Raw genomic sequence first — 15,387 nt, 5'->3', positions numbered from 1 at the left:
ATTGGCACGGAAATCCACCGAACCTTATGGAGACAATAAATTGCTTTTCTCTCTCGAGTTCACAAGGCAAATTACAGTACAAGGTGGTTGAATTCAGCCCACGCCTTTATGTGGGAATAATCTCTCGTAATATGGCCGGGCGAGATCCACACGACACCCAGCTCTTTTGAAAAAGCATTTCAGGCAATAGCCAAAGCAAGATTAGACGAAAACGGGAACCAGCGTTCGGGATGACGATCTGTGTTTCGGAATGTGCTTATTGGCGCGAAGGCTCATGGTCTGGGGCACGCGCCAGCAAGTACCATGTATATGCACCTTGTTCCCACCACGGTTGCGCAAAGCTTTCCCATATTCTCATTGATTTCTCAACATGAGTCTTTCCTACAGCTATACAGCTATCTTGCATGAGGTACGCCTTGCATTGGACCCGTTACGCCCGAATACCTTGACATCGCCTTCGCCTACACCACCGCCAACAGCCATGGGATACTTTCAGCGCTTTTCCACTTTCCCGCCTTCACCCACCCCATCGACCAGTTCCAAGGCATCTTCAACTACTTCCGAAACCAGCACTTCCGACACGCTTCTAGAATCAAAAAGCTTCCTCTCCGTCTTCAAGACAAACACATTCCCCCTTTCCAGCAGGAAATCAACAGCTGAGCTTCTCCCAACCGCACCTCCCACGCCACCACTGAATCCCGACGACCAACTCCACGGAATCGGCCTTTCGTATCGCTTAGACGCAGCCGCGGCGCCATTCGCCGCCAAAAGAAGCAACACCCTCCCTACATGGCGGCGCCCAAGCCCTGCAGCCGAATACGCAGCAATGCCCTTGCAACGCCGCGAAGCCGCCCTCGCCAGAGTCAATAAACTCCGCTCGCGCCTGAATCTCGCGGAGAAAAACCTCGACAGTAGTCCCCGAATCTGGAAAACAAGTCAGCAACCGGATGATGATGATGATGATGATGATGACGCTGGCACCGCCCGCCACGTCACGCACCCGCCAACAGGGAACAAGCAAGCATACCGCCGCCAAATCTTGCATACTAGCGCTATTGAACTGCCACGACATCAGCAACAACAACAACAACAACAAAAACAAAAACAACAGCGGATCCTTGATGTAAACAATAACATCAGCTATTACGCTACCGTGCCGAAAGCCCCCGCCAAAAGATCTTTTGTCCAGCCGCTTCAGCCTGCTTTTGTCGTGTGAAGCCTATTTCTTTTTCCTTTGCATAGTTACTTTTTTCAATTATCATTCTAAAGACGAGGGCAAAAAAAAGGAAAGAAGAGAACGAAATAGCGACATTTTTTTTCCAAAATCCGCTGCGTTGGCATGTGTAAAATCACTTTATAGAAACTATGAGGAGGCTTCGTTAAAGAGCCATGTGGAGACGAGAAGGAAGAAAGAGATGGGGGAAAGAAGACATGTATGTGCATTGCGCTAGAAGAAACGGGACTGTACATGTGGAAAGTATATTACAAAGAGATGGATGGATGGACGTGAGAGAGCTTTTGGCCTCTTTTTTTTTCCTTTTTCTTTTGTATTTTGTAATTCTGCTTATTCTTATTCTTAATCATTTTCTTCTTCTGATTTTTTTTTCGAGTATTCTTTCCCTTACCGAATCTCAGCACAACAAACAAACAAACAGATAAACAAACAACGGCTGATGCTGACTGTACGGCCTAATTCCCTCATCTCCTTCATCTTCTCGTTCTTCTTCTTCTTCTCATCATGGGTATTATAGATGGAGAGAAAGAGGCCGAGCGAGGCGTAAGGGCAACATTACACCTCACCATGCTTGCTTTCTTCTCCCCGAAATCGTGCATTCACGAGTTTCTGTCATGATACAGAGTCGCATTCGACCATTGTTTCTCCTTCCTAATCTTTTCCCTGTTTCTGCTCTCTCAAATAGTCTAGAAGGGCGTTTTTTTTCATTAGTAGACTGTAGATTGTAGAAGTTATGGTTAATACACGAGCATCCACGAGACGTTTCTCGCGTTCTGAAACTGCTGGCTCACCGGCTTCGTTGCTTTTCTTCTTCTTCTTCTTCTCTAGATAACATCATGGCTACTACTGGATCTTAAGCCTCTGGGATCTTGTCAGTATCTCCGGCTAATACATGACAGCGGCAATGCAGGCAGTGTATGTCTTGGTAAAGCAAACAGCGAGGAGACTCAGGCCTGGGGAAGAAGGCATGGAGCAAACTCCACTAATAAGTATTTACAGTACTTCTTGATTATTCATACAACGCGTAAAATCGTTCAGCCTCTTCATTTATAACATGGCCAAGTCAAAAGTGTTGAGCCCATGGTATACGTGATACGTGACGCCGCCTTCAAAATCACCACGCAAGATGCTCATCCCTCAGCCTACGCCCTCCGCTCTCCACTTCACCCACAGGCCCATCATCCTCATCCGCATTCTCCATGATCGCAATCACAGGCTCCACACTATCTTTCAAAGCCGCCAAACGGCTCTTCTCCTTGACTCTGGAATAAAAAACCGGACAATCGCGGCTATCGCACCGGATCTCTTCGTTCCATGCTAGATTCGCGCATCGTCTGCACATGGCTTCTACTTCGTTTACCCTCGTCTCGCTGGTCCAGATGCGGTATTTGAGCGCTAGGAGCGAGTGTGCTGGGCGCTTGACGCACTTTGCGCAGAGTGGCAGCATGGCGTAGGCGCTGAGGAACGATGTGGACGGGGGAGGAGTCAGTTTTGCACGGCAGACAAGACAGTTTGAGGATCTCATGTAGCTTTCCAGTGTTTTCCGAGAGGAGTTGCCGCCGCCTCCTCCAAAGAAGGCATTGGTAGTATCGTGTTTCGGGGCGACGGGAATGGAAATGTTGCGTATGCGTTGGATCTTGGGCATCTCGTCGTACCACTGCCGGACATTGGCACCCACCAGGTTGAAGATGCGTTCAAGGGGTGGGATGAGGTTCTTGGAGATGTAGTACTCTGCGTCGAGCTCGATATGGTCATTTTGGAGTAGCGTCTCTGGGCTCACGCAGCGGTCGATGAGTCGGGATCCTGGCGCGCCGGTGATAACGACGTAGGGAACTCGTTCGCCATACTGGGGCTCTGCACGCGGGTCGACGAGCATCCGTTTTGTAGCGATGAGGGCACCAGGTGGTGCATGGCCTTTGTCGGAGTAGGTACCTAGCTTAACTTCTTTGGCAAAGAGAAAGTCTTGAATGCTGATGCGGCCTTCCATAATCTTCGAGCATTGTTCTTGGAAGTAGCGTTTTACTTGGCTGAGGTCTGCGGTTCGGAAAAGAAGTTTCAGCGCCTTTTCCTCAATCTTCTGTTCTGCCGGTGTGCCGTCTCGACGAACGGTTTCGATGCCTTTTGCGTCAAATTCTGGCTCTTTCTGGTTTCTGTGCTCGTACTTGAAGCCGACGTAGCGTTTTTTGGCGATTAATACGCAAGGATGGTACACCTTCTCGAATTTGAGCTTGATCGGTCGCGGATTCGCAGCGGTGATGGCAGCAGCAATCTCCTCGCCGATAGTAAACGCTTGGTCCTTTGTGCGCCCTTTGAGATGGATGAAGAGCGAGTCTGTGTCTCCATAGACCACTTCGGCACCCCATTTTTCTGTAGCGTGGATGATTGCAATGGCCTTCTCAAGCGTCTCGCGGCCAGTTTGAACAATGCTGTCGGCAATTTCAGAGCATGGCATGCGCCCCGAGAAGGAGGCGGATGTATAGCCATAGGTGACGTTGGCCAGAAGCTTCAACGCCAACTGCCTGTTGTTCAGCAACTTTTGAAGTGTCCTGTCGTCCTTGTCCTGTTTCATTCCACTCTTGACCATGACCCGGGTCTCTAAGATTTCACCAAGCATCTTCGCTAGCAACGACTTTCGCATCTCTGGTTTGACGTACATCATTCCATTTGGCGCGATATTGATATGGTCCTTGACCAGCTCGAGTAGTTGTGGTTCGCGCCTGAAGTCCATAAAGCCCAACTTGTTGCGACCGCGCCAGTTGACGACACGTCCAAGACAGGTTGAATAGCAGTAGTTGTACGCTATCATTACACTCGGGTATAACGATTGGAAGTCCAGCACCAGTACTGGGCTCGAGTAGAAAGCACTCTGAGGTTCCATAACCAGAGGTAAGCACTCCAAGGCGTTCTGTTGACCCACCTGCTTCCTGCTTGGCGAGATGAGGATGAAGTTTTCCGGCTTTGCAATGCGAAACATGGTGGACTCTACTTTGAACTGCGAGCCTCGAGAGATGACTGCAAAGAAGTCAATGCCAAGTAAGCGCGCTTGTTCGCTAGTACGCGGTACAATGTCGTTGGCCTCTAGAAGGTCAAGGTTCAGTTGCACGCGAGTAAGAAAGTAGTCGAGAACTTTGGCAAGATCTCGAGGCTTCCCATTTGTGTACCACATGGTGAGGTCTGAATGCTGGTAGTGCGGAATACGCTTGTGAAGTAGGTGGAATACCACATTCTCCATAGTATATTGCAGCAAGTTGAGCTCTCCACGCATGGCTCTCCAGATATTGATCATGTGCCGACCAGTGACTTGGATAGTGGATGTGTGTGTAAAGCCCCAGCGATCTGCTTCTTTCCCAGATTTTGTATACGACGGTGACTTCATCCTGCTAATCTCATCGCAGAAGTTGTATTCATACTTCATCCTAGCGCGCTGTATGAGGTAGCCCCAAGAACTATTGTGCACTTCATATCCCGTGAGGATATCTGGGTCGAATTGACGGACAATATCGACTATACGATTGAGGAGGTCCAGCTCATCCTCCTCGTATTCAACCTCTACTGGAACCTGCTTGGCGATGCGCATAGCGATGCCATCTTCATCCGAAAAGCATAATATACCTCTGCGTGGCCGGTCGGTGGTCGCGTTTTCTTCACCTTGGACGCTCCAGAAGACACACTGGATCTCGTCCTCGGCTGGATCCGGTACCAGGGATCCTCGAGAATTTACATGGACTTCTAAGCTCATGATGCTCATGTATTGAGATTGGTGCTTCACGCTAGTTGTTTTACGGTTTTGCGAATACTTGAAGCCATGTGGATTCTTTTGTGTTGGACCTTCGATTTGCGAGAGATGACTTACGGACTCGATCGTGTGACGTGTAGGTTCAGGCGGATGTTTTGTCTTCGTTTTGGCCTTTGTCAACTTATGCCGTTTGGTCCAGTCTTGTACTTCCTTGAAGGAGGGTGGAGGTTTGGAGAGTTCCCAATGACGCAAGCTGCAACGTTTGGATCTTGCTTGATACGATGCAGCTTGTTTTCTCTTATCCATTACAACCGGAGGATACTCTCCGATGTTGGCGAGTGATGCACCCACAGGGTCGAATGGAGGAAGGTACGGCAATGTTGTACTCTGTAACTTGAATTCCCTGCCCGCATACTCACGAGGACGATCTGGGACGTCTTTCTCGTCGCTGTAATAAGCCTCTTGGTATATCACAGGCGGGAGCCCAGCATGCATCATCGTGCTTTCGACCAGTTCGGCAGCTGGCGGTAGACAGCCGTAATATACTGTGAGGCGAGAGTGCCGACAAGACTGGTCCAGCTTCCTTACTAGATCTGCGGCTTGTGAGTGAGCCTTTGACGCAGTGCTGCTAAGCAGCATAGGCGAAGTCTTTTGATGCGTCCACGGGGTTACGGGAGACCGTTGTGAAGCTCTGATGTTGAGATGCTTAGGCCCAGGTGTCTTCGGACCCTCTTGGGAGTTGGAGTAACCTGACTGGCTCAAGCGATGCACAGTTTCAGGTGCATTCGGATGCTTCACTACTGGAAACGAAAATGTAGTAGGCCCTCCGAGGCCTTGTGCTTTGATACTTGCTTGTGAAGCCTGAGCGGCTGGAGGTGGCTCTTCCCAGGAACTCTTCTGCTGTTCGCTCGCCATTTCAGTGTTGTCCTTGCCTACAGCGTTACGAAACGGTATCAGTCGGGCGCTGCTTTTCTTTTCTTCCATAGTTCGCCGACGCTTGTTGTATTCTCCATCAGTAGGGTCAATGCGTCGCTTGCGCATGGTATCAGGGCTGATAGAACTTGATGGTTCATCCTCGTCGCTGGCATCAACCAGATCGATGCCTTCGTCAACAAGTGCATTGTTCTTCACAATTTCATCAGAGCCTTGTAAGAGTGACATGGTCAGGGGGTCCATCGAGCATTCCTCAGTATCAGTATGGTGTTCCATTTCTGCTTGATCTCGGCCATGGCAGTCATCCAGGACAGGATCATCATACTGATACCGCAACGGTGGTTCTAGCTCGTCCGACGATGGCTCAGCTCCACCCAAAGCATAGGCGGTATCTTCTTCAGCGCATTCATCTTGGTTTTCATCATCCGGGAGCCTTTGTGTAGATAAGACCTCGGGGTATAGATCTTCAATGCTTTCTGCGGCGGTCTTGATGCGGTCTTGATCTTCAGGTGATTTTACGAATGTATCGAAGCTCACTTCACCCCTTTCGTGTTTTTCCTCTTTGATCAAATCCTCAACGAGCTCCCTATACTCATCTTCGTGTATCCATCCAAAAGTTTTAGTGTCTCGCGTGTCTGCTGACATGGACACGAGCACTTCGGGAGGAAACGGAGTACCTGAGGGATCGGTAATGCCCATGCGAAGTTTTCGTCGACGTGTTTCGTCCCTCCAAAGGCCAGCCATAGACGGTACAAACTTGTCGTCAGGATTGTGAAGCATCTGACTTGATCGCTCTAGAAAATCGTGGTGAATAGGGCGATATTGTAATTCGTGCCGATTGAGGATGTCTTGGACACAAATGTCCACTTCAAGCGTACAGTGGCTTTGACGTGGATATTGGTCCTCATCCGCCATGAACTCGTCTGGGATGGAGGCATCATGCCACCTATGTACAGTAATGTCCACCTCATCGCTGTCAGGAACAGGCCCTCGGAACTGCACTTTGGCGCAATTGATGTAGTCGCATCCGTACAAGTTGTAATCGCACATCCATTGCAGCAGGTACTGTAAATGGCTTTCGTATGGCTGGAATACTCTGTTCAAGATGGCGCCTTGGTGCAGGAGGTCGGCAAATCGGGTCATGTGCATGGGATTGAGCATGTAGACCTTGAGGAAGACCTTGTATCCAACGTTGTATCCAAAGAAAGGCACACCCTTGACCAGCGAAATGTGGCCAACGTAAATTGATTTTGCATCGTAGGCGTTGCGTCGATAAGTGGCGGCAAGGGCATGGTCGATTGAAGCGCGGAGGTCCAGGATGTATGAATTGACTGCGCATTGTCAGTAGGGCGAAACCATGTCGAGCATGGGTTCCGCATACCAACATCTGGGTCCAGGCTCCCATTGTACTCCAAATACAGATAGGGAAGCGCGCCATGAATATGAGCGCACACCTTCTGTCCCGTTTCTGTTGCACCGAATGCTCTAATGACTGGTACTTGAGGCGCGCCCAACCTACCAGCGGGCCCAGGATTGCGGCGGAGAGGAGGGTCGAGATCGGTGGGCGGCGCCTGGTAGTTGTCGATGCAATTCAGGCGAAAGCGAAACGTCTCCATGACGACACGGCCAGGGTGCAGGGAGAGTGTCGGAAGCAAGAGTCGTGCATTTTGTTCGAGCTCATCCCAAGGCGCAAGTGAAGATTGCGCGCTACTGAATAGTTGGTGGCGCAAGGGTGTCGAGGCCGACGCGGTCCACGACAAACGCGAGTCGCGTGGTCCCGTGAGAGCTGAGATCGCCGCTGCAGCCCTACGACGCTAGCTCTCCACTTTCGCCGCCGGAGACGGAAAGCTTCAACCACCGCCGACCTCTCTGATCGCTCACCACGTCTTCGGCATCCCGCATCACCAAAGATGCCGCCCTCACAGCCCAAGAAGCCTGACGTGTCCGCTGCCGCCAAAGAGCGCAACGAATACATCCCCTCGTTCATCTCCAAGAAGCCCTTCTATGCCGTCGACGAAGATGGCGAAGACAACACGGATTACCTCGAGCACCAGCGTCTCCAGAAGCAGGAACAAGACTCAAAATGGTACGATCGCGGCAAGAAAGCCGGTCCCGCGGCAACAAAGTTCCGCAAAGGCGCATGCGAGAACTGCGGAGCCATGACGCACAAGAAGAAGGACTGTTTGAGCCGGCCGCGCAAGGCTGGCGCAAAGTATACGGGCAAGAACATCGAGGCAGATGAGGTCGTCCAGGAAGTTCAGTTGGGATTCGATGCGAAACGCGACCGCTGGAACGGGTACGATGCGTCCAACTTCGAGGAGGTGATTGAGGAGTACAACGCCATGGAGGAAATGCGCAAAAAGGCAAAGGAGGCAGAGAAGGGCGACAAGTCGGACAACGAGGATGACGGCGACAAGTACGACGCCGAGACCGACATGGGGCGGAAGCAGGCCACATCTACACGGAACCTGCGGTTACGAGAGGACACTGCAAAATACCTTCTCAATCTTGATCTCGATTCGGCCAAATATGACCCCAAGACGCGTTCCATGGTCGACAGCGGCGCGACAGCAGACAGCGCAGCCCAATTGGTGGCCGAAGAAGGCTTCATGAAGGCATCTGGAGATGCCGCAGAGTTTGAAAAGGCACAGCGGTACGCGTGGGAGACACAGGAGCGCGGAGACAAGAACAAGCTTCATCTGCAGGCCAACCCTACATCTGGTGAGGTCATGAGGAAGAAACAACTCAAAGAGGCTGAAGAGGCAGCGGTCGCCAAAAAGAAAGCGCTGGCTGAGAAGTACGGAACGCAAGAGAAGTTCACCAGCGACACACTGCGCAGGACGGCCGTCACAGAAAACGAGCGGTATGTCGAATACGACGAGCGAGGCGCCATCAAGGGCGCACCAAAGGTGAAGGCAAAGTCGAAATACCCAGAGGACGTGCTGCTCAACAACCACACATCTGTCTGGGGCAGCTGGTGGTCCAACTTCCAATGGGGCTTTGCTTGCTGTCACTCGACGGTCAAGAACTCATACTGCACGGGCGAGGCAGGCAAGGAAGCCTTTGAGTTAGCGGATCGCATGCGAACGGGTGCTGATCTCGACGAGGTTCCAAAGGAGATTGCATGGAAGGAAGAGGAAGCGCTTGAGGAGCATGTCCCCAATGCTCCAGACGAAGCCAAGAAAGCAAAGGCAGATGCGGCGAGTCGGAAACGAGCCCTCGACGAGATGACTGGGCAGGCAAATGAAGAGGAGATGGAGGAGTATCGCCGGAAGCGTACCATGGCGGCAGACCCTATGGCGGCATACCTCTCCAAAGGCGGTAAAAGTGAGGCGATTTGAGTTGTCCGATGGCACCACGTTGTCATGGGGCGTTTGTTGTGTAGCGGTAGCATTGCATGGCGTTTATACCCTGGGGTCGCATCGGAGCATATCAAGTAAAATTGACACAGGCGTTCCTGATGATGGTTGCGCTGGCCACGCGTGATGAGTATGGTTCAAGGGCTCGGGTAGATGATGCAGGCCTATTCGGCGAGCATCTCACCCGCCCTCCATTGCTAGGCTGCCAGCTCAGAGCCGGCCATGATTGCGCATGCAGCCGCGTATGCGTTGTTGGCCCGGCGCGAAGGCAGCCGTTTACGTAGTATGGAGCGCATGTATGCCAGGGATGCACAGCCCATGCGGAGAAGGGTTCACGGGCAAAGGCGATGACGAAGCGCCAAGGAGCACGAACCACCCTCGTCGGGTCGAGGCACAGCCAACCCAACTTGGGTACGAGAGCTCCTGGTAGTCGACTAGACAGCGAAACCCAATAACCAGGCCCCACTACCTCTCTCGCTGTGCCTGTGCCTTTTCGCTCCTTTCTTCACTCTAACACTACGTCTTGCGTCTCCCTGCCTACTTGCGATCACCAACACGTAGCTTGCCAGGGAGCTTATACGGAGCAGCATGGCGCTCTACGGAAGCTCGCGCAATGTCGACATGGGCAAGTAAGTGCTGTGGCGATCAGGACTGCCAGAAAGACCCTCACGGCGGCGGCTGCTGGGCTGGCGACTGACCAGGGCTAACAAACATGTCTAGGCAGGAGTCGGAGCTTTCCATTCACATTCGCAAAGCAACCAGCATCGACGAGGTCTCTCCCAAGCGTACGTGCCGCGCACCTCCGCACAATGTCAGCAATACTCATGTACCTGCGCAGGAAAACACGTGCGAGCATGCATCGTCTACACGTGGGACCACAAGAGCTCGGCCTCGTTCTGGCAAGGCATGAAAGTGTAGGTCGAGTTTGCGTCTGGTTGCTCTGCGCCGTCGCGCCGCTGGGGCCTCGCGCAATGTTGACAGCGAGTACAGGCAGCCAATTCTTGCCGACGAGGTGCAGACGTTCAAGGCGCTCATCACCGTCCACAAGGTCCTTCAGGAAGGCCATCCCATTGCTCTCAAGGAGGCGCAATCAAACACCAGCTGGATCGAGAGCTTGTCGCGGGGCTCGGCCGCTGGCGAGGGCATGCGAGGATATGCGCCACTCATTTCCGAGTACATTTACTATCTCCTGGCCAAGCTTGCCTTCCATCGGCAACATCCAGAATTCAACGGTACGAGAGGCGGCTGCGCTCTCGAAATGGCTGCCTAACATAGAACAGGAACTTTCGAATATGAAGAGTACATCAGTTTGAAGTCGATCAATGACCCCAACGAAGGTTACGAGACCATCTCCGACCTGATGACCCTCCAAGATCAAATCGACGCCTTCCAGAAACTCATCTTTTCCCACTTCCGAAGCGGTACGAACAATGAATGCAGAATCGCTGCGCTGGTACCATTGGTTCAGGAGAGCTATGGTATCTACAAGTTCATCACCAGCATGCTTCGCGCCATGCACACGAGTAAGTCCTGGCATTTTCAGCTGGCCTGTGACCTGACTAAACTGTATAGCTCTTGGAGATGACGAGGCACTTTCGCCCCTGCGTGGCCGATACGATGCACAGCACTACCGTCTTGTCAAGTTCTACTACGAATGCTCGAACCTCCGATACTTGACCAGTCTTATTACCGTACCCAAGCTACCCCAAGAACCCCCAAATTTGTTGTCTGAAGACGAGAACGCACCCGCCTTGCCTGCACGACCTAAAAATGAGAAGCCTGAGCCCGAGCGAGCGCCTGCGATCGATCCTGAGCCTATCAACGAGTTCTGGAAGGATAACCAGAGAAGGCAACAGGCAGAATATGAGGCGGAGCAGCAGAGGCTACAACGGCAATGGGAGGAAGCCCAGCAGCAGCAACAACAGATGCAGTTGCAAGCACAGCGTGAGTTTGAGGAGCAACAGAGGCTTCAGGCTGAGCAAGCTCGCTTGGCGCAAGAGCAGCTCATGCGCGAGCAGTACCAGCAACAGACTCAGGGTCGCCTTGCTGAGCTTGAGCGCGAGAACCTGAATGCACGCGCCCAGTACGAGCGCGATCAGCTGATGCTGCAGCAATACGATCAACGGATGAAGGCTCTCGAAGGAGAGATCAACCAGATGAACCAGAACTTCCAGCAGCAAATGGGTTCTCGAGATGACCAAATACGGGCGCTCCAGGAACAGCTCAATACCTGGAGGTCAAAGTACGAGTCACTGGCTAAGCTTTATTCGCAACTGCGACATGAGCACCTTCAGCTCCTGCAAAAGTTCAAGACGGTGCAACTCAAAGCCAACTCTGCCCAAGAGGCCATAGACGCAAGAGACAAGCTGCAGCGAGAGCTCAAGACCAAGAACCTAGAGCTGGCTGATATGATCCGCGAACGCGACCGCGCGCTCATGGACAAGGACCGCCACACTGGAGGTCATCGTGAGGAAGTCGAAAAGCTCAAGCGTGAGCTTCGTTCTGCATTGGACCGTGCCGACAATGCTGAGCGTGGCAAGGGCTCCGAGCTATCTGCAATGCTTTCAAGGCACAACCGGGAGATTGCAGACCTGGAGGAAGCGTTACGAAACAAGACACGCGCGCTGGATGACATGCAGATGAAGTACCGCGAGGGCGACTCTGATCTGGAACGTCAACTGCGTGAAAAGGAGGAAGAGCTCGAGATTTTCCGTGCCGGCATGGACCAGACCCTGCTAGAGTTGAACGAGCTGAAACTCAACTCGAGCACAAACGACAATGTCCTGGACGGTCATCTGGATACTCTGATCCAAGACAGTCTCCAAAAGATCAACGACATCATCGACTCTGTCCTGCAAAGTGGTGTACAGCGGGTTGATGATGCACTGTATGAATTGGATTCTCCTATGCAAGCTGGAAACCAGAATGCAACTGGTTCATACGTGCTCTCGCAAATTGAGAAGGCGTCAACATGCACCATGGAGTTCTCAACCGCGTTCAATAACTTCATTGCCGATGGACCAAACGCCAAGCACGCCGAAGTCATCAATGCTGTCAACAACTTTGGTGGCGCTATCGTCGATGTGCTCGTGAACACCAAGGGATTGACGCGCTTCGCCTCCGATGAGAACAAGGCAGACCAGCTCATCAACGGCGCGCGAGCCTCGGCAACTTCGACTATTAGGTTCTTCCGCAATGTCCAGTCGGTGCGCCTGTACGATTTGGACGCTGAGCAGAAGATCAACGTTGTCATTAATAACAGCACGGAGGTGGTGCGCAACCTGCAGAGTCTGTCCAAGCTTGCAGATGCATTCGCACCCAAGAGCAAGATTACCAATGCTACAGGTGATCTTGGTGACTTGGTCGATAGCGAACTGACCAAGGCTGCCAACGCCATTGACGCAGCTACTGAGCGTCTATCTAAGCTGATGAAGAAACCCAGAGACTCATACTCGACCTACGAGCTCAAGATCCACGACTCGATTCTCGAGGCTGCCATTGCCGTCACAAATGCCATCGCGCAGCTCATCAAGGCCGCAACGGCTTCGCAGCAAGAAATTGTGCGCGAAGGCCGAGGCAGCATGACCAAGACTCAGTTTTACAAGAAGCACAACCGCTGGACCGAGGGACTTATCAGTGCCGCAAAGGCTGTCGCTACATCCACAAACATGCTCATCGAAACTGCCGACGGTGTCATCTCCGGCCGCAACTCGCCCGAGCAACTCATTGTCGCTTCCAACGATGTCGCTGCCTCAACCGCTCAATTGGTGGCGGCTAGTCGTGTCAAGGCTAGCTTCATGAGCAAGACGCAAGACAAGCTGGAGAGCGCGTCCAAGACTGTCACCGCGGCTTGCAGGTCGCTTGTTAGGCAGGTGCAGGAGATTATCGCCCAGAAGAACAGGGATGAGGGCGAGGCTGTGGACTACAGCAAGCTGGGTGACCACGAGTTCAAGGTCAGGCAGATGGAGCAGCAGGTATGTCGCAGTCTAATATTTTGTACGGGTGAGACATGGCTAACATGCTGTTACAGGTCGAAATCCTTCAGCTCGAGAATGCGCTTGCTCAGGCTAGGACTAGACTGGGTGAGATGCGTAAGCTCTCTTATTTGGAGGAGTAAGCCAGTATTCGTAAACTAGCACTCGCTTGGGATGATTGTTTCGCACGGCTAGTACTTTTGTTCTTTTATATAATTAGTAGTGGATGTCGAAGAGGGATTCTGGTTGCATTTCTCTCGAATATCTGCTTAGAGGAGAATGGTCTGGTTGGATGTCAATGGCAATGAATACCATCTTTTTCCTTGATTTCTACAAAGAATCAGTCATTGCATGCAGTTCTTGTACGTCAAATACATATTGCATGCTATCAAACTGCTATGTCCTCGAACATCTCTGCAGCCTGTTATAGACCACCTATGGTCAATTTGAATTTAACTGGTTGAGATAACTGGACCCGTTTTCAAGCAGGACAAGCAGAACATTTAGGTTCTGCCCGCCTGCTCTCCGACAGCCTGATTTTCCTAAACTCCCTCAGCCAATATTCATGAGTGACTGCGGGGAAGTGGGGTCCCCTGGCAAAGCGCGTTATCACGTGAGAAATTAGCGTGTTATCGAGTAAACAGAGCTGGGATGAATGGAATGCGACACGCACTGCTAGTACCAGTATATCACGACTTTGGTACCAAGTTACTCTGAATCTATATATCATGCCTGCTGCCACGAACCCAGATTCTCGCTCGCCCTCTCCTACACCTGCCAGACCCATCGCCGAGACACCTGGACCACGCGCGCAAGGTCTAATCAATGTCTTTAACCAAGCCTCGAAAGCGACTCTAGATAAGTGCTCGGCCAAGAACTTTGCTTCATGCTTCCCTACCGCTGCGCAATATAGTCCCGAAGTGCTGGACAACCTGAGGGGGCAGATTGTGGACCAACTTGATCGAACATGGAAGACCAACTTTGAGGATATTATGGAGAGAAGGAACGTCGTTAAGCTGCTCAACTCTCTAGACCAATGTATAGAGGATGCCAGGCTCAGAAAGAAACGAGCTGAAGAAAGCGCAAACGGTGGGCCTGTGGAAACACCGGTGCCGTAAGTATAGCATATGTGTCGACCATGTTCTCAGAACGCTGACTGTTATACGCAGACCTCATACTCTTACACCTTCTGAGATTCACTTGGCCCACCTCATGCCCTTTCTTGAGAAGCAAGCTACCGACATGAATGCCAAGCTCATTGAGACGCAACAATCGAACACGGAGCTGCTATCGACCGTGGCAGCACAGCGCGCAGAGATCGAAGCGCTGGTAAGGGGCCTGGAGAATATCATACAAGATCTGGATGCTAGCGCGCAGACAATGGCCCAAGACGATGTGCAAGATTTGAGCAAGGAGACTAGGGATCTAGAAAAGGCATTGCGAACATGATTTTACAGTAGCGATGCCGCACTGAAGAACAATTACGGGCTCTTAAGCAGAGCGGGAGGGAACTAAGAAACTCCCCACAGTTAAGAGTCGCCGTTCCGCGAAAACAGGGCTGGGTTTGCGCTCCCTCGCACGAAGCGACGTTTAAGAAGGACAGCCACATGTCTTTGTAAGCTACGAAGTAGTCTCTGTCCCCAGAGTCCTTGCACAGGAACACAAGCCTGTGGTGATATGCAATATCCCAAACTACTGGGACATGCAGATCAGAAGTGTTGGCGGATGATGGCTGTCCTTGGGGAATTGTATGCTTCAGGACTTTGTATACAGCATACAGGTTTACATGTGTTGGAGCATATGGTACACCAATAGCCATGAAAGCAACGCGAGTGTGAATCAGGCGAGCAGGCAAGAGGAAAGATGGCAGACAGGGTGACAGAGATAAAAGTTTCACAACTGCAGCGGATGTTTATTGCTCTTGATCTTAGAACATGACCTGATCAAAGATTGTTGCATATCGATATCCACGTCTTGAGAAAATAACACGTACTTTTCGTCATTGTGCATGTTCAGTGTACACGACTACGTGTCTTTGCTCTGTAGTGAGATTGAAAGGACGATAGTCTATAGCGAGATGGTCAAATACAAGACTTGCACCAACGCTGTCATGACGAGAGAATAATGCTTCACTCGCGAATCATCTCAGGC

General features: G+C 51.6%; 5 protein-coding genes across 5 annotated transcripts; 4 read left to right on the top strand and 1 right to left on the bottom strand.

Moving 5' to 3' along the window:
* Positions 1 to 370: 370 nt before the first annotated feature.
* On the top strand, positions 371 to 1,698 carry SETTUDRAFT_44341 (uncharacterized protein; the record flags this gene model as incomplete). Its single annotated transcript, XM_008032529.1, has 1 exon — positions 371 to 1,698. The coding sequence occupies one exon, from the start codon at positions 371 to 373 to the stop codon at positions 1,214 to 1,216; it is 846 nt and encodes a 281-aa protein (XP_008030720.1). The 3' UTR covers positions 1,217 to 1,698.
* Positions 1,699 to 2,348: 650 nt separating this feature from the next.
* Positions 2,349 to 7,519, bottom strand: SETTUDRAFT_157349 (uncharacterized protein; the record flags this gene model as incomplete). Its single annotated transcript, XM_008032703.1, has 2 exons — positions 2,349 to 7,234; positions 7,285 to 7,519. The coding sequence occupies 2 exons, from the start codon at positions 7,517 to 7,519 to the stop codon at positions 2,349 to 2,351; spliced, it is 5,121 nt and encodes a 1,706-aa protein (XP_008030894.1).
* A 257-nt stretch (positions 7,520 to 7,776) lies between these two features.
* On the top strand, positions 7,777 to 9,302 carry SETTUDRAFT_165899 (uncharacterized protein). Its single transcript, XM_008032702.1, has one exon. It carries the CDS (start codon positions 7,814 to 7,816, stop codon positions 9,242 to 9,244), a length of 1,431 nt encoding a protein of 476 aa, XP_008030893.1. The 5' UTR covers positions 7,777 to 7,813; the 3' UTR covers positions 9,245 to 9,302.
* Positions 9,303 to 9,685: 383 nt separating this feature from the next.
* Positions 9,686 to 13,545, top strand: SETTUDRAFT_165898 (uncharacterized protein). Its single transcript, XM_008032701.1, has 7 exons — positions 9,686 to 9,891; positions 9,983 to 10,047; positions 10,101 to 10,176; positions 10,253 to 10,494; positions 10,543 to 10,785; positions 10,835 to 13,236; positions 13,293 to 13,545. The coding sequence occupies exons 1-7, from the start codon at positions 9,851 to 9,853 to the stop codon at positions 13,377 to 13,379; spliced, it is 3,156 nt and encodes a 1,051-aa protein (XP_008030892.1). The 5' UTR covers positions 9,686 to 9,850; the 3' UTR covers positions 13,380 to 13,545.
* Positions 13,546 to 13,964: 419 nt separating this feature from the next.
* SETTUDRAFT_142889 (uncharacterized protein) lies at positions 13,965 to 15,162 on the top strand (the record flags this gene model as incomplete). Its single annotated transcript, XM_008032700.1, has 2 exons — positions 13,965 to 14,350; positions 14,406 to 15,162. 2 exons carry the CDS (start codon positions 13,965 to 13,967, stop codon positions 14,683 to 14,685), a joined length of 666 nt encoding a protein of 221 aa, XP_008030891.1. The 3' UTR covers positions 14,686 to 15,162.
* Positions 15,163 to 15,387: the final 225 nt, after the last annotated feature.

This window comes from Exserohilum turcica (assembly GCF_000359705.1).
Source record: "Exserohilum turcica Et28A unplaced genomic scaffold SETTUscaffold_8, whole genome shotgun sequence".
Classification (NCBI taxonomy): Eukaryota; Fungi; Ascomycota; class Dothideomycetes; order Pleosporales; family Pleosporaceae; genus Exserohilum; species Exserohilum turcicum.
Note: the sequence above shows the minus strand (reverse complement) of the source record. Positions and strands in the feature narration are given on the sequence as shown.